Consider the following 27,326-nt stretch of genomic DNA (forward strand, 5'->3'; position numbering starts at 1 on the left):
ACACTAATGGAAAGCTAAACGAGGAAACGAGAGGGGCGGGGCCATAGACGAGACCGGAGAGAGCGCATGTTATGTCAGAAATGAAGCTTCAGCGCTAGTTCTGCCGGGAAGACTCAATCTTACGTCACTTACTACGAATAGACCTAACCAATCATCATCTAACACTTACCCTTTGTTTGCGTTTGCAGTTGAAGCAGCCGATATTCACCCCCATCCTCCCCACCACCACCAGGATGGTCCCTGTCCATTAACCCCAGGGGGGTTGGCTGCGCCCCTGCCTTCATCATCAGGCAGGAAGTGCAGGAATTCTTGACCCTCTGGATGCGAGCTATGGACGGGCCTACGACAAAGAACTATATATTTTACCATATTCGCACCTTGTCGCTGATCAGTTGTCTAATAAATGTTCATTATCAAGTTTTCTTGCCTCCCGAGTCTTTCTGGTAGAACCAACAATAACATGCCTCTCTCCACACAAAACATGAGGATCTGTCATGATCCTGCCACTAGACCAAGAAGTCATGACATGATGGGGCAGAATCATGACAGAAGGCTCTCTCTCCCATAGATTTTAATCTACAGGCTGTTGAAGAATAAAGGAATCAGCAGACCGAAGGGAACGAGAAGGCGTGTGTAAGGAGACTAAGTCAGAGATGTAAGAAGGGGCTATTCCATGCATAGCTTTGTATGTTAGTGTGAGTGTTTTAAAAATAATACGTGACTGAACGGGATGCCAGTGCAAACTATAAAGCACGCCAGTGATGTGCTGACGAGGTGCAGTGTATGTAAGTACACGTGCTGCTGAATTCTGAATGTACTGCAACTGTTTGATAGATTTAGCTGGTAAACCAACAAAGAGTGAGGTAAGGCCTAATTCTCGCAATGTTTCTAAGATGATGAAATGCAGATTTTGTAATAGTCTTGATATGATAATCAAATGTCAAAAGAGTGTCAAAAATCACACCAAGGTTGCTTGAGCAGATGGAACTTCAACACTATCATCCATAATCAAATTAAAATAGCTACTTTTGTGAATAGCCGCTGGTGTGCCGATAAGAATAACCTCTGCCTTAGAACAATTTAATTTGAGAAAATGATGCTGCAACCACGTTATTATTTCATGCACATGCTCCAAAAGAATTGTGGAGGTGGCAGCAAGGTCAAATCTAGAGCTGATGTAAATTTGGCCATCATCAGCATAAAAGTGATACCCCAATCCAATGATTTGCCCTAAAGGAAGAATATAAACACTAAACAAAATGAGACCCAAAACAGATCCACGTGGAACACCATGGCACACGTCCAATTTCAGATTTGTTGTTTCCCAGGAGGACAACAAACTGAGAGCAAAACACTAAAGAACTGAGATATACATGTGACTCAGGAAAGATCTCTGCAGACTATGAGAAAGCAAATTTCTTGAGAAGGAAAAAGAAACAATAAACCAGGTGAAAGACCAAAATCAGAGGCAGGGGATATTAGTCAGGATTTGTTGGAGCACTTTTTTGTGTCCGCTAATCATCACTCCTTGGCTTCAAATAAAGGGGAATCTTTCTCATCTTGGTCAAACATTTGTTTATGCCAGTGAAGCTTAGTGCTAGGGTGACTTAACCTTATCCATCCATACCATTTGCATCATGTACAGTATATTTATCATGCAACTAGTGACCTCAATTTCTTTAACTTTTAGCTTCTGATGTTCTTTTAAACACATAGCATTGTGTTCTTAAATGTTATAATTACAGGGGTCTTGGTTGAAAAATGCCCTCAAGCATTTTTCTTTTCTTTCCGCTCTATTTTTTCTTTTTCTTGTGAATAATTTACTACAGTTCATTAGCCCTTGGGTTCCTGACTTTAAAAATGTCTTCATTTTTCCATACTATTGCACACACACATATATATATATATATATATTCTTTCTTTCTTTCTTTCTTTCTTTCTTTCTTTCTTTCTTTCTTTCTTTCTTTCTTTCTTTCTTTCTTTCTTTCTTTCTTTCTTTCTTTCACAAAGTAAGACATACACTGCAGTGATGACTCATACACACCCACATTCCCCATCTCTCACCCGTCACATGTGCCCGCAAGATAACAACAGGACTCTCAATGACTGTTATCTCATCATGCCCTTATCAGAGTGATATGGTGCAAATGTCAACAGGGTACTGAGACTTTTTTTAGACAGATTTTGCGCTTCACAAAAACCTCAAAGACAGAAAGAGGAAATGTGAACTTTAACATGCTAGCTTCTTTCCTATAATTCAACGAACTTGACAGTTATTAAAGTGCTTTATTTTCACCCCTCTTCTCTTACATAAAAGCCCGCCACACCAATTAGCTTTAATTCCCTTTTTACGCTCTCTTTTTCCTTTTCATGCTATCAAGCCTGCAGAAAGCGTTATATTACAATCATTTGCATTATCCTGAGAATCAGCTTTGAAGTTGTGAGATACTGTAAGAAAAAAGGGCTCCACTAATCCTCCAGAAAAAGAGAAAAAAACGTTCAAAGCTTCTAAATACTCTGGAACAGATGTACATTATCATTGGATTTGCGTTTTCGCCTCTTTGCTCATGTATTGGTAATAGTGTAGCACGTAGTCGCGTGTCCCTCACATCCACGGTGTTTAGCATCTCTTCTCGACAGAAGCTAGCACCCCACTGGGCCAATTCGTACTTCAAAGCACTGTGTCTATCTACGGGAGACAAAGCACACTTCACACATATGGAAGCAGCCTCCTCACTCACGCTCGAGTCTGTAGCATCATTCATTTGCTCTCTGTCTGTCTTTGTGACACAGAGATAAGGCTATCCCCCCCCCACACACACACACTCATCACATAAATCCAGCAACCAACCTTGTGTCACCTTTCATATGTGTGTGTACATATTTGTGAAAGTTTTTGTGTACCTTGAGATGAAAGAGTGTTTGAAAAAGTGGAAGTCTTGGAGGGAGCAAAGCAGATGTTCAATGTTTGTGTATACTTCTGCTGAAGACAATACTGGGGTCAGCAAAAAGTGTGCTATATTACAAGGATAGGCAGATATTGTATGTGGGGGTGGGCAAAAGTTTTAAAAAATCGTAATTCAATGACTATTCATGGGAACTATCCATGTGAATATGTATAACACATTTGACATCACACATTATTTCATTCTATTTAGAAAAGTTGAAACAACCTCACTGGATGCAGATTTTGTTTGGTATGGGATGCAAGAGAACATGTCTGTGTCATTTAATTCTGAGCAAATCTCCCTTTTGTTCATGTAAGCAGTCAGACATGCTGTAAATTAGATGAGCAGAGACTATGTTCACTACATAAATATGTAACTTAATAAAAGCTTGGGAGGACTTGATGTGTTGATGTGTTTGAAAACATTATTATGCAGTGTCACGCTCTCTGTGAGGCATTTGTGTCACATTGGAGTCATGCAGTGCGGTAGAAGGGCTGGACTGCAGCTGTGGGAAATATCTGAGGCAAATAGCACAACATGCAATATAGATTAACAAAGACACACACACATACGGATGCAAAAGTATGTGGCCAAATGCACCACGCATGCAACATCAAATGCATTATACATCAATAATCAGGACCACACGGTCAGTAAGCAACAGTTTAGCTTTTAATGAAAGATGTTTTAGCACATGTCCGCTGTCAAATAAATAAAACAATTATTTCCATTCATCTATGTACTGTGAACTAAACAAAATCAAGAAACATTGAGATAAGTCACAAATTATCTGTTGTAATGTAGTGGGTGTGGAATGAAATCCTATAGCAAGTTGTGTTATTTATATACAAGCTCCTCCATGAAACTGTGACTTTGAAATGTGCTGTCACTAACCTAAGCACATTAGAAATAATGAAATGTTATGAATGGCATTATGTGAAAGAGCTGATACTAAATAGCGCAGAACTCATCTATCACAGTACAGCAGTCTTTTCACATTGTATTTACATCAAGCCTTGACTGATTCTTTTCAACTAAACAATTTAAAACATATCAGTCTATTGATCTGTAAGTGTAATGAAGAATCTGGTGAAAAGTATAAATTAATATTAAAGGATTATGAGTAAATTTAATAATGCCATATAGGCGGTTTTTAGCAGCAATACAGTGTTTCAGTATCTTGTCAGGAAATGGTAAGTATAGGTGACGTCCACATATGTGTGCATATGAAAAGCAGTAATGCTTACTGCTAGGGTGTAGCAGTAATGTCTCATGCTGTAATGAGAGTGAGAATATGAGAGGGATGGCTGGGGTGGGAGTGTTAACCGCCATACCACACATTCATTTGTTAGCAACGGAGAGACTGGGAGAAGGTCAACTGTCCTAACTTAGTTGTGATGAGACCACCATGAAGTTAGTGGGTTTTCCAAAGTGTAGTGTGATACTCTCACACTTCCACCATTCTGAGCAAAACAACAGCCACTCAAATTCTGACATATTCTAACCAATGGCAATTTATTAACACCTTTTCATTTACAGCAACTCAATTTCTAATTTATGTTGGGGCCACAATTTAGGAATTGCAGCAAAATGTATGCATGTGTATTAAAAATGGCAAAATACAAATGTAGCTGAGATTGAAAACATCTGTCATACCTCGCATCTTGTAACTGGTGATAGGATCACTTACATCTGTACTGTTAAAACACTAGTGTGAGTTTTAACACACACACCTGCTCACCATCTGACCATAAAAAAGGGCTGACGTGTCTTATAATCTTCGGAATTGCCTGTTTCAAGTACGCACGCATACGCTTTCTGACAGTGGGGTATTGGTGAGTTATGGGACGACTGGAGACTCGTAGGCGGCGATACTGTCATCCTGCCCCTAAGGAATGAGACAGCTGCCACACACACAAACACACATACACATTCACTCCATCCTTTTAGGTGACTCTGATTGCATCAAAGCTAAAATAGATTCATAATGTACTATTTAAATGTTTATAAACTGCTGTGAGGAACACTTGAACTCCAAATAAACCAGACTTGTTTCCTTGAAACACATTTCACTTTTGCCAATACTGAGCTAAAGGCACAACCCTACTATCTACAGCATCCTAATTTATTACAAATTCTTGGATTATGAAGATTTCTTTAAAGGTCCCATGTGTAATTTTTTGGAGGATCTACTGACAGAAATGCAATATAATATACCTTACTATGGTGTATAAAGACATTACATGATGAACCATTGTGTTTTTATTACCCTAGTATGAGCTATTTCTATCCCCTGTGCACCATGTTATTTCTACAGTAGCCATAAACGACAAACTGCTATATAGAGCGTTTCATAAGTACGTTATCTCTTTCAGCAAAGAAGAGAAAACATGATGACATCTTAGTTCCTGTGGCTCAGTGGTTAGAGCATGGCACTAGCAATGCCAAGGTCATGGGTTCGATCCCAGGGGATTGCATATAGTCAGAAACAAATGTATAATACAATGCAATATAAATAAAAGCGTCAGCCGAATGCGTAAATGTAGTTCTGTGTTAGCTACCGTAGTGCTTCGAAAGGGAGGGGGAAGGGCTGGAGTGAGCCGTTGGTTCTTGGACCTTTAAAGAAATCAAATTCAATGGTGAGTCTCCGTCAAAACATCCTTACAGCTCGGGTGCTTTGCTGCTCTCGTAAAATAAGATTATAATATTACCTCTAAAATTAACCTGAGAACCAAAAATACTATCTTTCCTTGACAGCACCAATTGCTTTACAGTTTACAAGGTGGAAAGATGAGAACTTAACTGAACCGAAAATGGGAAAGCTGAAACCACAACTGAACAAATACGAGACACAATATAAGGTATAATTTCGTGTCATACAATATAAACTTTTCCAAACATTTGATTAGACCTATTTTGACTTGACATAAACCCGACAGAAATACTTTTTTCAAATAAATTATTTTTTTAAACAAATTCTGAAGATCCTACAATCTTAAGATCTCATATTGTATGATTCGCATAATTACGCTATAAACTCTGATACCTGGTCTTACAATGTAGTTAGCTTACAGTTAGACAGAGAAAAACAAAACAAAAATAGAAAAAAGTATGAATAAAATTATATCAGTAATAAAGCTTACAATGGATTTCAATCCAGTACATCTTGACGACAATGCAGATTGGTGGCATATTAAAATAGAGACAAATAAAAAATACAATCTGAATGATAAAAATTATGTTAATAATACAGAAAATCATAATGATACTAGAGGTAGCAGCTGATTATGATGTTCTGATTTCTTCATGTCGATCGGTTAAGTTCTCGTGCTCTCTGACCATTGGAGCGTATTTACTGGCTCTGTACATTGTGTCCTGTATTGCATTATAAAGGTGTTGATCTCGGTGAGAAGCTCTTCATAAATAAAGTGTCTTGAATGCAATGGCACAAGAAGTGCTTTTCAAGTGGTCTTTCAGTGGAAACGCAAGATAAGTGTAAAAAAGACACCATAGGCACACATAGATGCGCAGATTCACGCATACGCACACACACAACAATTACAAAAAAGGAATTGTATTCCTTCAAAAGTGGTTTGATATACCAAGTTCTTCATTTACTCCACCATTTCAATCTCAGTGTACACTGAGCCATTCATACAGATTAAAGAGAGTGACTGAACCTCAACAAAACTAGTCATGAAAAGTCTGTTTCATGATGACCCAAAAATCATATAAAATAGCATTAAATAACTTGGCTTCATTTACTTTACTATTTTTAATTTTCGACAGAAATATGACTGGAGAATGTTTTGACGGGTTTCATGAGATTCACCCAGATAGCGAGAGAGAGAGAGAGAGAGAGAGAGAGACAGACAGGCAGAGAAAAAGAGCGTCAAACAGAGTGAGAGAGAAAGACAAAGCAAAGAAAGAGTGAGAGAGAGATAGAGCCCTTACTTATTACGTAATTCATTTCAAAGACTCGAAGATACAACACACTCACACACGTTAATATCTACAGATTCACACATACTCCGACACACACTGTCTGCCACTATAGCATAAACGTGATGCCATCTGTCCTCCTCATCCTCAACTTGGCCATGCCAAAAAAATTCTTATCATTCGACTAATTTGTTACATTTCCCATCTGTTTCTTTTTATCCACATCCTGTGTGACTGTGAGCAGATCAGCTCTTCAGGACTGATAAAAATGATGGTAGTGATGATGGTGTTCGTGGTGATGATGATGCTCGTGCCGCTGGACGACCTGAGCAAGTCCTCCTTCATACAGCATCAGGCTGGGCAGATCTTTCACATGCTCTTTCTCCACCACAGGACCAGACATCACGGTCGGCCCCAGAGCCCGATAGTGTGGCCCTTCTTTGGGCCTCTGTTTGTGTCGTCTGTAAGGTCCTGAGCTTTGGTGTGGAGGTGTCTGGTTGGGCACCACAGGGGGAGGGGGAGCTCCTCTCCTCATCACCCGACTGGCGGAGGCCTGAGCGGTTTGGGTGCGATGTGTTTTGGGGGATCGGAGCGCGTGTGTGTGTCGGGTCAGGACAGCTGGGGGATCCACGGAGATGGTCTGTGAGCGCCGATGGTAAGCGGGGTACGCGTGGCCGTTTTCGGGTTCATGAGAGTGAGAGCGCATCTGATTGGATGATCGGGTTGCATGGGTGGGTTTCGTTGGCTCTGTGGCAGGAGCGGCTGTAGGAAGCACAAAAATCATTTTAAGGGTTGTGTATTATATTTTGAAGACAAATGTGTTCCTGTAGTGTTTTGTGGATTCATATCCCAGGAAACAGAAGCACTGACAAAAAATGTATGCTTTGGATAAAAGTGTCTGCCGAATGCAAAAATATCAATGCAGCAAAATTTATTTCTGTGATCGTGATCTCACCTGTTCCGAAGCGGGATGTGTAGTTTTCGATGCCGGCCAGGTCAAGGTAATGGTTTCTTCTCTCCAAGTTCTCATCTACACAGTGCCGTTGGCAACCTTGCTGGTTGTGGTGGTCACTATGGTAACGCCTAATACAACAGGATCAGATTGTCAATAATTTGTGTGAAGATATTTATACAAATCTGTAAGTTAACACATCATCATTTTTATGTTGATTTTTTTAAAAGCTTTTTTATTGACATGAATGCCGTTGATTAAATATTTCAAAATGTATTTTTATGCAATGAAAGTTATTAATGCACAAAACCGACTGAACAGATAATGTGGTCTGTTGATATAGTGTCTCAAGTACCTGAGAAAAGCTCTCGACTTTTTCTCTGAAGTTTTGGAGTATTCAATGCACTTTTCCCCCTTATGTTTGGAATGGGGAGTATCTGAGAAAGAGACAGAGAGAGAAAGAGACTTTATCAAAGAGAGCTGAGTTGAGTTGCACAGCATCACACACACACACACACACACACACACACACACACACACACGCACACATACTGCAGCAGCTTTAAAGACCAACCAAAATAAGAAAGAAACCTTTGTTCCCTGTTTTCTATTTATTTTGAAGGTTTATAAAAGAAAAGAAAACAACAATGCTTCATTTATTCTATTTTGAACCTCGGGCCTCATATAAATCTTAAAAACACACATACACACAGTCGTGAATTTGCATGAAGGCAGCTGCTGTTTTCAAAAGACTCTTCTCTTTTAAAAACATGATGGGTATAAATAGCCCAAATAACAGCACTAAACAAACATAAACAGTTCTTCTTCAAAGTTCTTTCCTCTTCCATCACATTTTTTTTACCAAGTAACACATTTAAGAAGGTTCGGCTAAATGTGGATCTATTTATTTTTCAAACAGCAAAAGAGAGAAGACTTTCAGAGAGAGATAAGATTGCAGTTTCCATATCTCTCTCCCGCTCTCTCTCTCTCTCTCTCTCTCTCTCGTAGTTACCACATATCCTGATTTTAACTATGAAATAGCATTACAGGATACAGGAAGTGCACTTACATGGAAGATAAGAAAATAGAAGAGGAGAGACAGAGATGGAAAACACCTGGTTTTAACACTCATCTCGGGTAACCCAATCAGCAATGGTCAGCTGAGACATATTGCTACTAACATCTGATATTTCCATGTATAATATGTAATATGTATTTACCAAAGCTAAAATATGCCTCTAATATACAGCCAGATATACAGACCCCTGAGCGGAAAAGGCTTGAAAATCTACCGCAACAACCAAAAGACACACACAACATCCAACATAGTACAGCAGAGAAAGCGTGCTGTGCAGAGGACGGTCTGATTTGGTTGTAAGGAAGTTTTTCCAACAACAACTGACTGCCACTGACTCCAGTAAATCTAGACTGACCGCTGCAGATGACAGCATGAAAACCCAAACTATAGATGGAAGCTAATATGACGTGTAGCCAGCTATATTTCTTGTTCGGACTGGACTGCAGTGGTGTGGGGATGCTGTACAGTTATAGTATAGTATGATAACTGCATCCTCCACACCCAAGAGCTCAGACTCGATCTGAGATTTGAAAATGTGTCATGCGACTAGCATTCAGAACTAATGCAAATAAAGCTATCAGCCGCTGCGATTCTCTCTGTACCTGCATTGGTCTGGGTGCAGTTCCTCCATCTCTGGCTGGAGTCTGGGGCAACAGAGAGCTTCACTCTGAGGGTCTTACTGCTGCTGGGGGAGTGGTTTACTGACGCGTCCACAACCTCATATATAGTGTGCAGCAGACTGGTGATGTCCTGGAGGAGAGAGACAGGAGAACAAAGAGAAGGAAGCATACAATTATTACTCCATTCCATTTTGCTCAAAGATCTTTATTACTACCAGATGCTTGATTATAGTGTTTTGCATGCACAAGCCTATACGCACCATACGAGATCATGCAATATTCATCATTCATGCACAGACATGTCCATAATGTGTTAATTAGGGTCTCCACAGCCTCAGGGCAGGAAGACAGCAGAGAGCATGAAACACACTGTACATCAAACATCATTTAGGATGTATGCAATGAAATGCAAAGCATTATAGTGTTTTTACACCTTCTCTGTACATAAACTTGTTCTTGGACACTCCATAAACCAAAGTAGGACCTTAAAAATCCCTAGTTATGTAGTCATTAAGATTTATTGTAGTTGTTTGTTCCATCATCCCATTCACAGTGTTCTGTTGGGGAGCTTTTCTCAGTCAATGCTCATACTGAGCAAAGGTCTTGGTTGTCTTACCTCTCTCGTGACCTTGCCATTGTTGTCGAAGTCGTATAGGGTAAAGGTCCACTCCTGCCTGTTATCTTCTTCTACTGATACAGCACACTCCAACTCCTGATTAATAAACAACAAAAGATAACAAGTGTTTTAGAAGAATAATACACACATGCTTCAATACGCCCGTCAAGATGTGGTGTGTTTGTAGGAGAACACCTTGGTAACAAAAATAAAATGAGAAAGAAAAAGAATGTTTAGCTATCATTTCATTACGTTGTCAAAACATTCATGTTGTATGTTTTTAAATGTTCTATTAACAACGTAAGAATACCATTTAATAGCGCTTTTCGAATGTTTAGCAATGACATAATGCAGGAAAAAATGCTCTTTGAAAGTTACTGCAACATCGATTTTTTTGATAACTTTGAGAGAACGCTAACTAAAGTTCTGAGAATGTGTATGTGGTTTATAATGACCTCAAACTGTAATTGTTTGTGTTGGCCGACAGTGGCAGGCCCATCAGTGTCCTGCATTCTCTCTTCCACACTGCAGCTCTCAGTCTTCTCAGGGGGCAGAGCCACTATGGGACACAGAAATAAACAGACAGAACTTTTAAAAACTGTATTATGTATACATTATATTTTATACACATCTTATAATTCTTTTTCTGGTTTAATGTTTATGGTGCGAGACGCAACACAACAGCCATAATTTGAAAATCTGCCATTGAAAACCCCACAATGACAGACCAATATTGGGGATATATTTTTCAATATAGGTCGCATGTCCGGGAGAGAGTTTACTGTACTGAAAGACAGTATTACAGCACGGCAAAGCGCAAGACATTGTCAACATGCAAAATCCTTACTAACAATCACAACCTAAGGCCAAACCTTAGAAACATATCTTTGATATCTTATTTCCGCCTGATAACCTTAACTAAATTCAGAGAAAAGCCAAACCGAGTCTAACGCTGGCAGTCGTATCAGCATTAGTCCTGAACTCAATACCCAAATTTCAGAGGCAGTTTGTCTCTATGTGTATTGTGGGTAATAAGATCGAGATGTTTTAAACGAGAGCAGATCTAACACAGCTCAGCGAGGACACGGCTCAGCATCAGACTGGGTCCTGCAGGCTAAATCCGCCCCCCCCTGCCCCAAATCCCTGTGCTTTGAAGTTCCATTCTCAAACCTTTTGGCCCAGGATCAGTCTGTCTGTAAAACAGAATCTCTAATTAATTAAGCAAAGTCAAATCTGAAACAGTGTTTGTTGTACGAGCCAAAAGGATAGGCAGACACAACAGTATCTCCCTCTCTCTGTCTCTCTCTCTCTCTCTCTCTCTCTCTCTCTCTCTGTGTGTCTTCAATCTCGCTCTCTCTCTTCATTCACATCTCCGCTGCTGATCCACTAAGATCAAAGAGGACCTGTCCTGTCCCTCTGCAGAGAGAGGCAAGGGAGGATGAAAAAGAGAAGAAAAGCACCAGAGGATGAGAGCAGTCGTCCCAGGGAGCTTTTACAGGTTTTTTGGAGGGAAACAGCGTCAGATCGGGGCTTTTGATCAGGGCCAGAATCTCAAAGGCAACGTTGAGCTCCGGGGGCCAATGCCTGCTTGCCAGCTAGCTCACAATATACAGGAGGTGTTTATCTAGAGGACTAAAAACTGGTCACAAAGAAACTATACACACCAAACGCACACACACGCAAAGGAAGCGCTACGCCACATAGCAATAGTCAAAGGCCTTCCCAACTGAGTGGTGAGACAGCAAAACCAGCAAAACTGAACCAGTGATAGAGCTTTAAAACCACGCTATGCACCACAAAAAAATAGCTTGCCGTTGGCCCAAATGTTGCTTTCAATCTGAAGGTTCACCTGGAGTTCAGGTGAGTGTTTAATCGCTCAAGCGGAGTGTTTAGTTTAGTTCAGATTAAATTGCAGTGAAATAGGCACATCCCGGCCTCCTAAAAAGTAAATTTTTCTTTGTACTAGATAAGAAACGTGATCCCCGTTCAGATTTTCCCACTACAAAGATGTGACATGGAATATCAACTTTAAAACCTTATGAATAACTGCTAAGTCATTTATACCTTGAAAAACGTTGCAAACGTATTATCATGGTACCATCAACTGTGCATAAGTAGACAGGCCAGTGATTAAAGCTAAAATTAGGAGATAACTGTGATGCGAGGGATATGTGAGATGGTGAGAGGTTTTTACCTTCTAAACGATAGTGTTCATCACTGATACCTTCAGCGTAACCTTCATCCAATGGCTCCTGCAGAGACAGAGAGAGAATTTGGGTTATTTAAAAGGAAAATGTAATATGTTACTACAAGCATTAAAACATTTCTGTTAATTAAAATCAAACAAAGTATTGATATAAATATTATTTGAAAAACTGAATAAAAATGATAAATGTTGTTTTAATGTAATAAAAAAAAACTCAACAAATTCAACTCGTACAGCAAAATAAAAAGAAAAGAATAATACAATGACAAAGGCAAACACAACTATTACATTACTTTGTTATTAATTAATAACAAATATTTAAGAAACATTGCAATTATAAAAGCTAATTCAAAATATTAAATTAATATTTATAAAACTGAAGTCAAAACAATACTAATTTTGATACAGAAAAGTGTGAAACTAAACCGCAGCAGAATCCAAAACAACAAATAAACATATATAACAGTCTGGAATTGAACCTACATTTTTCACATGAGCACCAGAGCTCCAATGTCTTAAGCATGTGCAGGAACCACTTGACCACAAGCCCAATACAAGGTAACCATACTGAACAGATGACATCACAGGAAAGGAATGAGAAAAGTGAAGAGCAATAGAGGCCGTATGAGAAATGAGAGCCTGTCTAGCACATACCATAATTTAGACTACAGCAGGTGTGCATACCCTACATGCTGACCCTTTGCAGCACAACAACATCCAGAAAGAAGGCATCATTCATCAAGTACCCCGAAACATATTTGACCCAGAGACCTCTTGCTCATTGAAAGGTGATTTTGAGTTAACGTCACCCTGAGATTAATTCTTCTATCATTTATTGTTGTAAGCATAAGTAATCAATGAGAAGTGTCACATCTACAATGATTCATCATTCTATTTTCACCACACAAAAACATCTGTCCAAAAGACCGCTACTTTCTCTCACACACCTGCATCCTCATCACGACTATCCTACTGTCTCTGTCAGCGTATTACTGAGAATACATTTCTCGTGCCCAAAGACTGACCCTGCAATCTCATTGGCAGTCTGCAGCTGTGTGTGTGTGTATCTTGTTTGTGCCTATAAGGGACTGCTTTGTCTTCATCTACACTAGACAGCCACACTAATGTCTTACTGTAGTGCCTCGAGCCATATACTGCCGTGCACACAAACACACATTTACCATCATGCTCAAGAGGTTAGCCGACAGCACGGTAGGGGAATGTGCTAATTATGTGTTGTCTGAATGATGGATGTGCTGTGTTATAAATATGACTGCTTCTCATTTGGATGAAACAGTGAACCGGACGCCAGGCGGTTCTCAGAGTATTTTGCTTTAATTTTCTATCATTCAAGGTCAAGTTCATCTAAAACGCTGGAATAGCGCTACTTGGCCCTTTCAAATGAGTGTGCTGCATTTGCCTGAGTAAGTATTTATATTTTGCTGTGTTTTCTTCCACAAGACATTGAGGGCTGTGAGAAACTCACTAATCCCTGAACTTCACCTTTAGACGTTTAGCACAATCACTATGGCGTCTGTCAGCCCCTCTCAGACACCCTTAAAAAGCTCTGGTCCCCTGCCTCAGTCACATGCACCAACAAATCATCACCCTTCTAGCTTATTCCACCCCCAACTGTCTCTACCCCCTCTCGGTCTGCTACAGTCGTCTCACACAGTCCAAACAACAACGTAAACAATAAAATATAGCACCCAAAAATGCTTCACAATGCATGAAGGAAAACAAGAGCATATAACAAAAAGACAATGAGAACACAAAAAGGAAACAAAACATAAACAAGGTGAACCAACACAAACAAGGATTACAAATGATTAAAAAACCCAGATCAAAGTCATTATTTAAAGATGACCATATAAGTGGAATAAGAGGTGAAATTAACCCACTATTTTTAGGTCCTTCTTCAAAGAAAACAATGCAATTATCAAGCTACACAACCAAAAATCTTTCTTTAATGGAAGTTGTGCCACAACCAAAAATCTTTCTTTAATGGAAGTTGTGCCACTCGGCGGCCATGTTTGCAACGCCTCTGGGCAGTTATTTACATCATAGCAAAACAAAGTCCTTTCTCTTTGAATGCTGGAAGGCAGATATTTCTAAAATCGCTGGCAAAAATCACAATTAAGTTGCATATTTCGAATCGGTAATTAAACCCGATATGGACTGTACCATAACTTTGGTTTAAATTGAGCTAAAAATCAGCTTTTTCGATGTTTTTGCGCATGTACAAAAGCTGGCAAGAGCCTCACAAGACCCCCGCCCCATTCTTTGGTAAAACACACACTACACGCATAAAGCAAACTGAAGTGTTATATAGCAATAACTCCATCATGACACACAAACACACTCCATTACAGTGAGCTGGTACAACAGGACATATTTTTGTGAAACAATGTCTTGTTTTTGTCCGGTTTTCAGAAAACACCAGAGGCTAATTGTCCGTGGAGAGTGTGATCAATAGTGGCTGATCTCTCTTCAGCAGTGTAATGAGGGGCTGAAGAGGGATCTATAAACTCAGTCTGGTTGAGTGTGTGCGTGAGGGGGGCTATGTGCTTGAGGCCACTCTCAAATGTATAGTAAGTGAGCACCATTTATAGCGTGATTGAAAACTAATAAGACAGAAAAACTGGTTTCTGAGTTTGCGTGCGAAAATAGGCGTTTGATTAAAAGCCTTATTTTCTCATTTCACAGATGAAGTCTTGTGAGTGACATTTTAAACAAAGAATAAACAACATCTGTGAGACCGTCTTGTCAAATGAGCTAGATTTGTTTCTCCAGCCTGTGTTTCGCAGTGTTTATAAATGCTGGAACAGATGGAACAATGGCGTTTCTGCTGTGGGTCTATTGCCTCACGAGCATCATGAAATGCAAACAAGGGCTTCACTTAATCTGTGCCAGCAACCAGAAACTCTTTTCCAGACACCATGTTTCACACTCTGCGGAAAAGCAAGCAGATCTGTCTGTTTCAACACCAGCCAAAACAGGGGAGAAGAGAACTTTTAGTGCTTTTCTACAAATACATGCCCACAGAACACAGGGCAACATTACTTGCCTGCCAAAACACATGCACACGCATCAGACACCCACTGTGTATTTGTTAAAGCTGTGATCAGTGGAAGTACATGAATCTTTCAATATGAAAGCATAAAAGTTAATTAAAGGAGCGGTAACAACGGGAGGGAGAAGCAAAGCGAAGAGCTGTTTACAAAGGAAGCGTTCTTGCATTCCATCTGCGGTGTTTTTATAAGTCTGTGTGTACATGTGCGCAAGACAGGCATCTCTGGCAATTGCAAAATGTCACGCTACTTTTACGGGATCGAGCTCCAAAGGGCACATTGGCAACACGCTGGGTCAAGCCAAAGTGAGCAGTTCCCTCAGTTCTATTAAATCATTTTTCATATGACACACATTTTAATGTAAGTGACCAAAAGCCACACAGGGAAGACTACAGAGAGATATCCAGGGGGAATTCTCATCCCCAGACAAGGTCAAATGTGTCTGAATTCAATTATGGATATATTATAGCTTGTTAAAATGTCATTACGATAGGAATGTGCATTTGCATGTCTGCATGTACATTAAGAAGTATGCGAGTGTGGGAGTAAATAAACTGTGTTGTGGAAAGTCCCACACTACTCCGTGTCTGTGTTTTCTGTCTGCTCGCCACGCCACAAGGGCCGACGAACAATTTACACAGCTGATGACAGTTCTGCATGATCAAGCGCCAAGCGCGCTCAAACATACGCATAAAACACGCACTCTCAGTTAGGCATGATCAGTCGCCAACCCCTTGCTAGGCCACAGCCTTGGAACTTCATCTAACCCATGAAAACCTAATTAAGAGTGTCTCGCTACCTCTTCCTCTGTCTGTCACCTTCGGTTCTCACTCAAACCACAGACTTAATCATATTAAGGCAACGCTGAGAACTGCATCCAACCAGAAGTGCTCTGTTTTTAGAACAGTTTAAGCCACATGCACCTGCAGGTGCCATATTTCACCGGAGAGACAATAAACTATCTGCATGCACTCCGACGGAAAAAGCAACTAAATTCCTTTTTAATCTGCTGCGTCTGTTCATCTTGCTTAAGTGTATACAGTTACATGCTCTCTGGTCTCACGAGAGGGATCTACAGTACGTATATGCTTGGCCCCCTGTGCTGAGGGCACAGCTGACGAGTCCGCGCTAACAAGACGACCAATCCAAAAATGAGCACTCCCCCCAGTACATAGGCCTACTTTCCTACATGTAAGGATGAAAGAGTGTGTAGTTCAGTGACCTACATAAGCACCCCATACTATATAATGAGCAAAAGAGACATCCCAGATAACCTGAACTACTGGAATGTCAGCATTGCACGCTAACCTGTACTACTAGAACATCAGCATGAAACACTTGTTATATTGAGACATTGGTTACGTTTTAGTTTAGCTACTTATGAATCTTTTGAGTGGGCAGTAGTGGTCCTGCTATCATTCACCCTGGGTCACAAAGCAACTTTCTGATTGGTCAATAAGTCAATATTTGTATAAGTAACAATATTTGTGTAATATTTGTATATTATTTATATAAGTTTATATTTCATAAAATTTTAGTGATTGAGTAACCAATTCAAACTACTCTGTAAAAGTTGAGATATCATGATATAATATTGTTGCAAAAACCTTGTGGGTTGGTCACAATTAGGGCTGAACGATTTTGAAAAATAATCTAATTGCAGGCAGTAACCACGAGAGAGCAAGCTTCCGTCCCGAGGACTTTTGGAGAAAGCCGCGTGGCGCGCATTTTCCATGCATTTTTAATGCTTTTGAGATGGTACTGGTCAGCTCGGAGCAGGGTCGTATCAAACTGTACATCCCCATAGTTAATCGCATCACATCGCGATTTAATCGCAAATGCAATTAATCTAGTTACATTAATAAAACTAGTCACAATCACTTGTAAATAAAAAACATACAACAATTAGAAATAACCACACAAACTAAACACAAAAAAGGATGCAATTCATAGGGTGCTCCTGTAACAAACCACAATATAGGACAATATGGCTTATAACAGTATATCAGCATTTACTTGGAGGTGAGAAGAAGGAGCTCATTGGTCACTGTCAAGGCTATGAGAGCCACACCCACCATCAGTCTGGTGGTTGTTTAGATGACACAAAAAGAGCTGTTAGAGCCATTACCTCAGCAGGAAATTGAGTGGAAAAAACTGAGCTCAACCTACAGAAATCTAACAAAAAAACACACATTCCGGTGTGGCACCACTCAGCTTGTGCTCTGCAAACTGCTCTCAGGCATCACTGAAATAGGTGTCCTGAGAAATCACCCCTGTCTGGTATACAGATTGGTGGTCTGGGGATAAATTGTGCTCAGCAGTGAGCGAAACACTCTTTAATACCAGTTATTACTGACTGTCAAATTGTAAGGGAAACAAGTGCCCATTCGTATCTGTACTGCCAAGCCTTTTTATATCGTCCTTGTTAGGTGGAAGGTACTTGGGTTGGGGGGTTTCTGTATGTCAGTGACTGTATAGTAATTTCTTAGATGAGATTAACATTGCAAACATTTCCTTACACATTACCTCATACACTGTCCATAGTAAAACACATACCTAAACACACACACTTGGTCTCTTTCTATATTAAAGCAACAGAGTGGTACATGAATGATGTATTTTTGTAGGCCAGTTAGCGCCTGACTGGTTCCCTCAACCAAAAGCCTATGCATTTTCCCATAGAAATTAGGAAGATCACAAAAAATAAGATCTGTGATTAACACGGGTTTATAATGTTTACACATTTTGTCTATCAAGATAATCTGTACAAATTATCACAACATTTGTTACTTTTGAAGCCTAAATATAATCGCCAGAATAAAAAAGCTAACACGAGGCTATAAACAGATTACACTACGGTCGCTTGATATCAACGTCACCACCACCAAGTCTCCGCTAACTTCTTCAAACTTTATTAAAAAATGTTGCCTGGTAAGTAATTACTCTGTGAATTAATCAATAAATCATCATCTACGTTTTCATCTAGATTTGTGCCCATGTTGCATTATTTGTGAGATTTATGCATGATGACATTGAGGATGTAGTTGCTTTTAGTAACTTGTTAGCAACCGCAGTATTTAAGACACAAAGCTTTAAAAATCACAAGGGGGTTATAAGTGGTGTGCTTTTATGTCATAGATTAAAATGTGAAAATATTTAGAGGTTTTGTTAGCCACAGACCTTATTTCAGGAAATTTACCAAAAACCCATAAAAAAAACCATAAACTTTGGGGCAATTAAACAGAAAGTGCTAAAATGATAACTCTTGTATACAAAAATATGTCATGTCTGCGGTAGTCTATTGTAGCGAGGAAGGCGGGACGAGAGCAGTGGGGCAGGAAGGCGGGGCCGGTGGCGTGAGTGATAATGAGTATCAGCTGTACGCGCACAGGTCCCGCATGCCTCACGGGGAGCTAGGGAGCATAAGAGGACGAGCGACGGGACTGCCGACGAGAGAGGACCGGGCCCGGAAGTGTTAAGTTTTATTTATGTTTGTGTGGCCGGCAGTCGACCGTGAGGTGGCTGCCAGTCTTTTACTTCCGTGTTATTGTTTGTTTATTTTTGATTAAAGTGTGTTAAATGTTCGCCGGTTCCCGCCTCCTTCCTTCCTTGCCTAGAGACCTTGTTACATATATTTCACACAAGCATTACAAAACAAAGCATTCAATAACAAGAAGAGTGAATGAGAGATACAATGAAGTTTGAAAGATAAAATGAAGCAAACATATAGTGCTAGTGAGGCTAGTCTACACTCTTTTTACTAGACACACCAGGAGAGAGAGAGAGCTTTGAAGCACTGAAAATGAAGCAGTGTTTCCGTTTGTTCTCTCTGTTCCCCTTAGGTGATCTCTTCTTTACCCTCTCTCCATTTCCCGTTTTCCTTTCTCTTTAAAAGCTGAGAAAAGGAATAACTAAACTGCCCCAAATACAGAGAAAAGACTTTTCAAACATTGTGTTTGAAACTCCAGTCTGTTCCCCTCCAAAAGACTTAAAACACCAGACTAACAGAGAGCTGGAGATTTGTCATACAGGCAAGACGGGAGTTACCAAATCCTTCATTATGACTTTTTCATAAGATGTCTACTCTAAACACAGAAAGACAGTGACATGAATTAAACATGTTTACAAATAGAAATAGACATTCTGCTCTCTTGTTACTGTAGTTTTATTTACAGATTGATGATGAGCTAACAGCTGATGAAAGGAAAAAATAAACTACAAATTAAAACTTGATCTTTGGTTTATTTTTAACTGTAACGGTGACAGATCAGTGTTTGATACTCTAGTAGACTAGAGCTTGATTTCAATCATGTGTGCACGGCAAAACTACCACTTAAAGGATTCACATGTTCACTCAAATGAGTAACTACATCTCACCCTTTAAAAGAGGGAAACAAACATAAATGTGTCAGAGCAGCTGAATAAATACGGGTTTTGAAGACGCTACAACACTTTACTGAGCTCTGCGGCTAGTGGATGCGTGTCTGTATTTAGGGAAATTTGGCAAAACAGAGCCCAATTCTCAGCTGTTAATCCCAGCAACTTGGTCCACACATTCCCACCACACACTTTGATCTCTAGAGCACATCCGGACAGACGTGCTTTAATGCACCACAAACACACGCTTTCTCCCACTCAGATGCACTAATCCAGGCACTGTTTCAGCCCCCAGCACACCCCTATGCCACGCATACCTGAACACTATTTTTACACATGCACACTCAAATGCACAGTGTACTGCTGTTGCATTACTCATAGTCTAAAGGAAAAACACATACAACACAGGGTGAACAGTTTAAACACCTACAACTGAGATGAATCCCAAACATTCAGAAAAGATGGTTTTCATACGTTCTGTGTAGCCTGAAAAGTTTGAAGTTACAAACCAGAACACAAAAGAAGATATTTTGAAGAATGATGTTAACCGGCACCCATTCACTTGCATCAGTTTTGTGCCCATACAATAGAAGTGAATGGGTATCGGCGCTGTTCAGTTACCAAATGTTTTAAAAATACTGTATCTTGTATGTTCTGCGGTCAGGTTTGAAATGACAAGAGGGTAAGTAAATGATGACGGAATTTCTATTTTTGGGTGAACTATCCCTTTAAGGTTCACAACACCGAGGTAGTGCATGTGCTGCATTTTCTAGACAGACTATTCACCTAAATTCATCACGTACAGCTCAAATACAGTTTTAACAATCACTACTCTACCAATGGCAACTATACCAGTTACGAAACATTAAACAATAAGACACTTAATGGAGTGAAAGAGCAGCCACCTGCAGGTCTCACTCTTTCTGTCCTGGAAGATCCACCTCCTCTTTCTCCCTCTTTCTCCCCTCCTCCCTTTCCCTTTCTTCTCTCCCATCTCATGGGAACCCCTCAGCAGCCATACTGGAGCCAATTGATCTCCCGCTCCCCAGAGGCACCCTCTTCTCTTTCTTTCTCTTTAACAGAAAGAAAAAAACATAGTCTTCTCTTTCCTCGCCCACCCTCTGTCCTTCAATCTCTTTCTGTCATCCTTTCTCAACCACCCTGGAGAGAGATGGTGAACCTGACATCCTGAACAGAAAAAGTCTAAGAAGTCTAAGGGTAAGTGTGTGACAACTGCACTTGAAGCTTAAAGTGAAAGAAATACTTTGGATACAGGGAAGGGAATACGAGAAACAAAGTGAAGGAAAAAAGTGCATACTGTCATTCTTTGTGCTACAGTGAGAAAACATCTGAGGCAAGTCGAATGTGTGTCTGTGCGTGTGTGTTGTCGGTAAGGGTTTATATCTAAGTAGTCGTGTATAAGCGTTATCCAAAAATATTCCCCCAAAAGTTCTCCAATTCCTTCAAAATTTATTTTTAGAATTAGAGGGCTCTATTTGATCTAGGCTTCAAAGTGTTTAAGTGGTTCAGTCTTTTGATATTACACACAGACTGGTTTCAAAGTCGTGATATAGAGCCTGGTTTTATAGCTGACCTACTGGCTTCTTTTAAGCTGTAGTGAAGTTTCCAAAACAAATATAGTCTGGTTTTAGCGTGGTGGTATTGCCCTTGTTTAGAGCTGAAGTGCTAACTGGTTTTAGAGCTCTGATAAAGCCATATTTCAAAGCAGTAATATCGTCTGGTCTTGGCACTTTGATACAGACTGATTTTAGAGCTATGATGTTAAGTATCTTCTTTGATAGTGTAATTCTGTCTGGTTTTAGAGCTCAATGATTGAGAGCAGCTTTATATCAAAGCAGTGTGGCCACTGGATAAAAACGTCTAGTCTCATTAAGCTTAAATGATACTGAAGTGGTCAGCTTAGTAATGGGATCCAGTATGACCAGTAAAGGCTGTTTTTTGCCGCTTTTGTAGAGGAATCAAACCCCCATCACCCGCATAAGCACCACCACAGAAATATCAGAAAACACACGCTAACCGCTAAGCCATAACTCCAACCCGCACACTTTTTCTCAAGTAGAACTGGCAGCGTAATATCAGCTACGGGACCAATGCAAGCCGGGCTGGTAATAATAAGAACTACATAAGAAAGTCTTGTGTGGGACAGCCAGTTAACCTAACACAACACAAACAAACTCATCAAACAGATTCCTGACTCAGGCTCCCCATTGTCCACACCATCTGAACCCCATTTACAACACAGACACACACACAACAGTCCGAATTAAACACATGCTATAAATAAATAACTCTCCAGGTAGCCTCTATTAGTTTTTATCAGCCTATACGTTTAAGAGTGAGGTATGAACTTCTTCATGTTCAGCGAATGAGGTCATTCTTCTTATACAGCAAGCACTCAATAGGCCCTTTTCACAATGACGTCACTTAACTTCCGCCTTTTCGCAAAGCAGTGTATCATAACATCCGTCTTGCAACAAACAAGAAGAACTTCCGTTTTGCCGTCGCGCTGGAATTTAACAACAGTGAAAAAAAACTGACAGAACACGTATTCAAGTACTTATCCTAGCACCTTCGCTAACACAAAAAGAAAATAAAACACTTACCTTCATAATCAAACAGGTAGTGTTCAACGAAGAATTTGTATCCTTTCTCTAGCTTTGATCTTGTCGTTGGCGAAAATTTGTCTGCAAGACGTTGTACATCATCTAGCCGTATTTGTGGCAGATGTGCAAGGGACTTGGTAAAATCCATACTGAGGCACTAGCAAAAGTAACTTCTTCTTCTTGAGTTTTACTGGCGGTTGGCAAAACAGCTTATAGGTGCATTACCGCCACCTTATGAACTGGAGTGCTAGCGGAAGTAACGATACACTGCTTCGCGGCAGAACGGAAGATGTGTGACGTCATGTGAAAAGGGCGTATTGCTCCTCTTTCTAACTTGTCTTACATTTTAATTATTTCTGACAATCTGTTTTTATACCATCAGTTTTTAGTTATATGCAAAAAACTTTGAAGAGAAGCCAAAGAGGTGGTAGCTGGAGTGAAAAATCAAAACCATAACAAAAGCAAATGAATAAAACAGAAAAAAACAACACATGTTTTCAATCAAGACACGCTCTGATCCATTCGATATTTCTCATTGGAATAATAAACAGAACGTTTGAAATCATTCTCAAATGGTTCGCTTGCAATCTAAAATGAAAGAGAGAGAACTAACACAAAGATGCAAAAATCCCTCCAGCTGAATCAGCCTCAAATTTCATCACTCTATAAAATATTAAATTGTCCTGGAGACGCTTTGTTGTGTCAAAACAAAGCAAATACCTCCAAATAAATATTTATGGTTGGAACACCTTTCCTCTTCTTCATTCTTTTGTTTCCACAACACTCCTAAAACCATTAAACGCACACACTTTTCAAATATTTATTTAATAAAAAACAGTCCTGTAAAGTCATAATTGCTTTAAAGGCCTAATGCTCTCACAGCAAGAATCCTGCCCAAATAATTTCACACCAGCTTGGAAATATCGCATACACTCAGTACTGATCTTCATTAGAGCATCACAGGGAATATCTCTCTCAATTGAAGGCAAGTGTGGTGACGTAATTAAGAAAAAAAGAAATTAACGGTCAAAAAGTCATCAATAAAAGGCAGGTTGTATTTATGAAGCCATTTCAGACTTTGTGACTGTTGCTTAGTACTATATGATCTTTCCAGTAACAATAAAGCCCACATTTCACAGCAGAGAGTGAAAAAAGTCATAAACTTTAAACTGTGTGAACTTTGACCCAAGAAAGCACCATGCTTCCAAGCTCATTTTTCCCTAGTATCTAAAAATCCACTCCTCTTTTTGGTAGAATTTCTTTGTTTGTAATGCAGCATTATGCGTGCGAAGCAACTGCTGACCTAGAGTGAGAAAATAAATGAAATGCAATTTTCACAGTGCAATATTTCTGCAAACTCTCAGGGTGTCTGAGTCAGATAAAGGTTTGTGTTTGCATGTCCACATTTGAAGACTGGGTTTTAAGAAGTTGCGGTTGCAAGCTCCTGCTGTTTGAGACGGCCTTCTGGATTTCCTCTCTTTCTGTCACTCTCCACATCTCTCCGTATCTCTCCAACCCTCAAAGTCCTTTGCAACAGCTCTTGACCAAAAGAGGCTTACGCCAAGGTATTTCCAGAGCATTTCTCTTCTTCAAAACGACAGTGCTCTTATGCGTTTACCAGGATGCCAAATCTGAGACAGACTGTCCCTCCACCCCTCTCTTGACTTCACAATACAGCGCTGTCACCAGCCTGTCAGCCTGCAATGCTTTCAAGCCGCCGTGATCTATTACCTACAGAGAGAACTTGCATCTGTTCCTAGCCCTCACACAGTTCTTCCCACCACGTTCAAATAAACCATTTACCCATGTGAGCCGCCAGAGAAAAAGTTGACGTGCCTTTTGTCTAAACATGACTGCTGTTTTACTGGCTGGGAAAATTCCCGTTAGAAACACGCAGCTTCATTGATTAAAGGAAAAAGCTAAACAAAATAATATATATATGCTCGAATAATATATGAGCTGCCTTTAATATACCAAATGTATTTATTTGCCTGTTGATGTTTGACCTCAAAATGATGTGCCCGTTAAAAGTAAACAAACTGAAAATCTTCGTAAACTTGACATTTCCCCTGTTCAAAGAAATAACAACAAAAATCTCCTCCCCTGGCTTCAAAGGAAGCAGCTCAAAGTGCGCAGAGCGTTTTAACAGACATCATTAAAGGGTGTCGGGGAAACATGCATTCACAGAATGTTTCTCCTTTAATCACTGCTTGAAAAACCTCTGCCTTTTATAGTTGCGCTCAAACTACAGACTGTTTCCAAAGACTTAACTATTGTCCAGAAAACAATGGCACGACAAAAGTGCTGGTTTTAAGTCAATTGGGTGGTCTAGAAGCGCGTGTGGCCCGCAAAAGCGGGAAACGACGACATGCGACACGAATAGGCTATAGCCTATTTAAAACAAATACCTTTAAATCACCTTTATAACTGAATAAACTTAAATTTATACAAAGAGAGTTTTATCTAGAATCTAGAAGATGTCGCTCCTTAATCCCACAAAAAACCATTTTTGTTGGTTAAATACAAACTCTAATCTGACAAACCTTACATGAATACATAATCACATCCGAGACATTTCTTCCAATCAATAACTAATTTATCACCCAAACGGTTTAGCCCTGCACAATATAAACTCAATTAAATGAGAACCCATGCTCAAATTCACTTAGTCCAACTTTCACAAGGTCCAAAATCCTCATACCTCGAACGTGCAAGTGTGATAAATTTATTAAATGGATTACGTACCCGTGGAGAAAGTCCGCATGTATTTTTCTGCTGGCAGTCCTGTTGATCTACACGAGAAGTCGAGCAGTAATACTTCTGCTTAACCATCCAGTCATCCAATCCTTTCCTCGCCAAACATGCGTTAACTACAAAACTATCGCCTAAAACAGCAAAGAAAATGCATTTGACACCTTCTTAAAAGCAACCGGCTGAAATGTTGAACTTTACTTCCTAACTCTTTACGCCAAGCGTTTAAAGGTGTATCAAATCGCATTGTTTTATTCGCGAATCATTAGTTATCTAGATATCGTTCGTAATAATAATGTCTACTCACCTTCAGGGCTCTCCCTCGCTTTACAAATAGCAGCTTTAGAAAAGAAAAGCGTCGTGTGGAAAGATTAGTCGAAGTACATCACAACAGCTTTGAAATCAAAGAGTGGCTTTAAAACACCGAGTTTCCATCTTACCATGTTTGGAGTGAAGTTTACCCATTTCTCTGCATCGGTGAGCAATAGTGAAACATCAGAAACGAATAACAATTCCGAAAGAATGCGATATTTCAGAGCGTCCGTAAAGAAAAGCGCGCTGGTCGCGTACGCATCTAGCAGCGGTGGAGTGATCGAGTGATCTGCGGCTTTAGCGGACTACAGGCGTTCAGCGAGCGTGATTGACGCCTCGCACAGGCCGCCTCTCCCTCTGTTTGATTGGACCGAGGCGGCACATGAAAGGGACGCGGGATTCTTTTGGAGTCTCCAAATATAAAAAGAGCAGCACGAGCCCCCGCGGGCGCTATGAGCGGGACGTCAGCTAAACACGTCCAGCGGAGCGCACAGCAATCGCTGGTTTGTACAAGGGATGAATGACATTAAACAGTAAATTACGATTGTGTGGATGAGCTATAAACTTCCCTGTGCGCTCAGTTTGTAAAGCTGAAAGAAAGGTGATTTTAGTTCGATGTTAAAATAACCTGTTTCTGTCCCAGATTCATATGGATACAAAAAGTCATTAATAGGTTGATTTTCTCGACAAACGTAAACACCGGGGCACTTTCAAAGCGTTGCTCTGTTTGCCCGACGCAGCAATTTTGGGGAAACCGGTTTGTGAGGTACGGATCAGGTAAGAAGAGGTTATAAAAGTGATAAAACAAAACATGATCGATTGACTATCTATCTGTCTGTCTGTCACACACCAAAGGGTGACTTACAATCTCTAAAATAACAGCTTGACACAGGTCACACAGCTGCAGGTAACACCACCATGAGAGAAAAAGAACAGAAGTCATATCACATATAAACCAGGAGCATAGGTCAGTCAGTCCAGTTTACATTGATCTCTGCAAAACACTCACAGCAGATGCCTGTGGTGCAGTGATGCATTTAGGAATCCCAGTACTTTTGGGGAAACTATGACTTGTATTCCATGTAGTTCATTATAAAAAAGATGCACTTAAGTAATACAGTAATAAAGATCTCTGTATATTTCTTGCAATTCTGTACCTATTAAGTATGTAAAGTATTCAGTCAGTAAATGTTATACAGTAAATGTTAAATGTTATTTAGCCATAAGCAAAGTGTATGTATACAATGTACATAAAGCGCCAGGCAAAATTAGAAGCCAGACATTCTTTAGGCTAGTCAACTGAAATCCTTAAAGACTTGCATTAAAGTTGAATGAGGCTGGGTCTGGGAAAGGAAAGTGAGGTTAATGCATCACCATCTACTATACATAAAATACATAAAAGTTATTTTTTCCAGAACAAGTTACGGACCCGTGGTCAAGGAAAACCTCAAACAAAACTCACAAACATGAGTAGGGCATCAACGCCACAGCACATTTCACATCCTGTCTCTCATAGCGGAGGATTCTGTCTGGCTTTGAACCTCCCAGAAACATGCATATATACACGCACAGAGATGAGCATGTTATTATACCCTGCTCACACATATTTTCTTCTCTCTCACTTGCTCACACACTAACACACACGCAAGGGCTGGGAACCAGCCGGCTAGTCGCTTTGACACACTTCCTGTGCTTTGAAGCGGCCAGTGGAGAGATGGCTTTTCCCATCATCGCCTTTGAAGCTTGCATGAGTAGGAGGTTGTGTGTGTGTGTGTACATGATATGGGGGAAGGGAGATACTGGCATTAACTCATTGTAATGGCTTTTAC

General features: G+C 40.0%; 1 protein-coding gene across 1 annotated transcript; it reads right to left on the bottom strand.

Annotated features, from left to right (window-relative positions):
- Positions 1-3,612: 3,612 nt before the first annotated feature.
- On the bottom strand, positions 3,613-27,043 carry nkd1 (NKD inhibitor of WNT signaling pathway 1). The gene is made up of 11 exons (XM_057338761.1): positions 26,960-27,043; positions 25,626-26,398; positions 25,493-25,525; positions 25,180-25,319; positions 12,351-12,408; positions 10,612-10,715; positions 10,157-10,252; positions 9,523-9,670; positions 8,198-8,279; positions 7,846-7,973; positions 3,613-7,652 (listed from the first exon to the last, which is right to left on the bottom strand). The coding sequence occupies exons 2-11, from the start codon at positions 25,648-25,650 to the stop codon at positions 7,144-7,146; spliced, it is 1,323 nt and encodes a 440-aa protein (XP_057194744.1). The 5' UTR covers positions 25,651-26,398; positions 26,960-27,043; the 3' UTR covers positions 3,613-7,143.
- Between the last annotated feature and the right edge of the window lie 283 nt (positions 27,044-27,326).

This window comes from Triplophysa rosa, linkage group LG1, assembly GCF_024868665.1.
Source record: "Triplophysa rosa linkage group LG1, Trosa_1v2, whole genome shotgun sequence".
In the NCBI taxonomy this organism is placed as follows: domain Eukaryota; kingdom Metazoa; phylum Chordata; class Actinopteri; order Cypriniformes; family Nemacheilidae; genus Triplophysa; species Triplophysa rosa.

Excerpts from the sequence above, each read along its gene's own strand:
- nkd1 (XM_057338761.1), bottom strand. The coding sequence starts at position 25,650 with ATGGGTAAACTTCACTCCAAACATG. Across the intron at positions 10,253-10,611 it reads ACAAACAATTACAGTTTGAG|GAGTTGGAGTGTGCTGTATC; the intron begins GTCATTATAAAC and ends TTTATTAATCAG. Across the intron at positions 7,974-8,197 it reads AAGTCGAGAGCTTTTCTCAG|GCGTTACCATAGTGACCACC; the intron begins GTACTTGAGACA and ends CTGTTGTATTAG.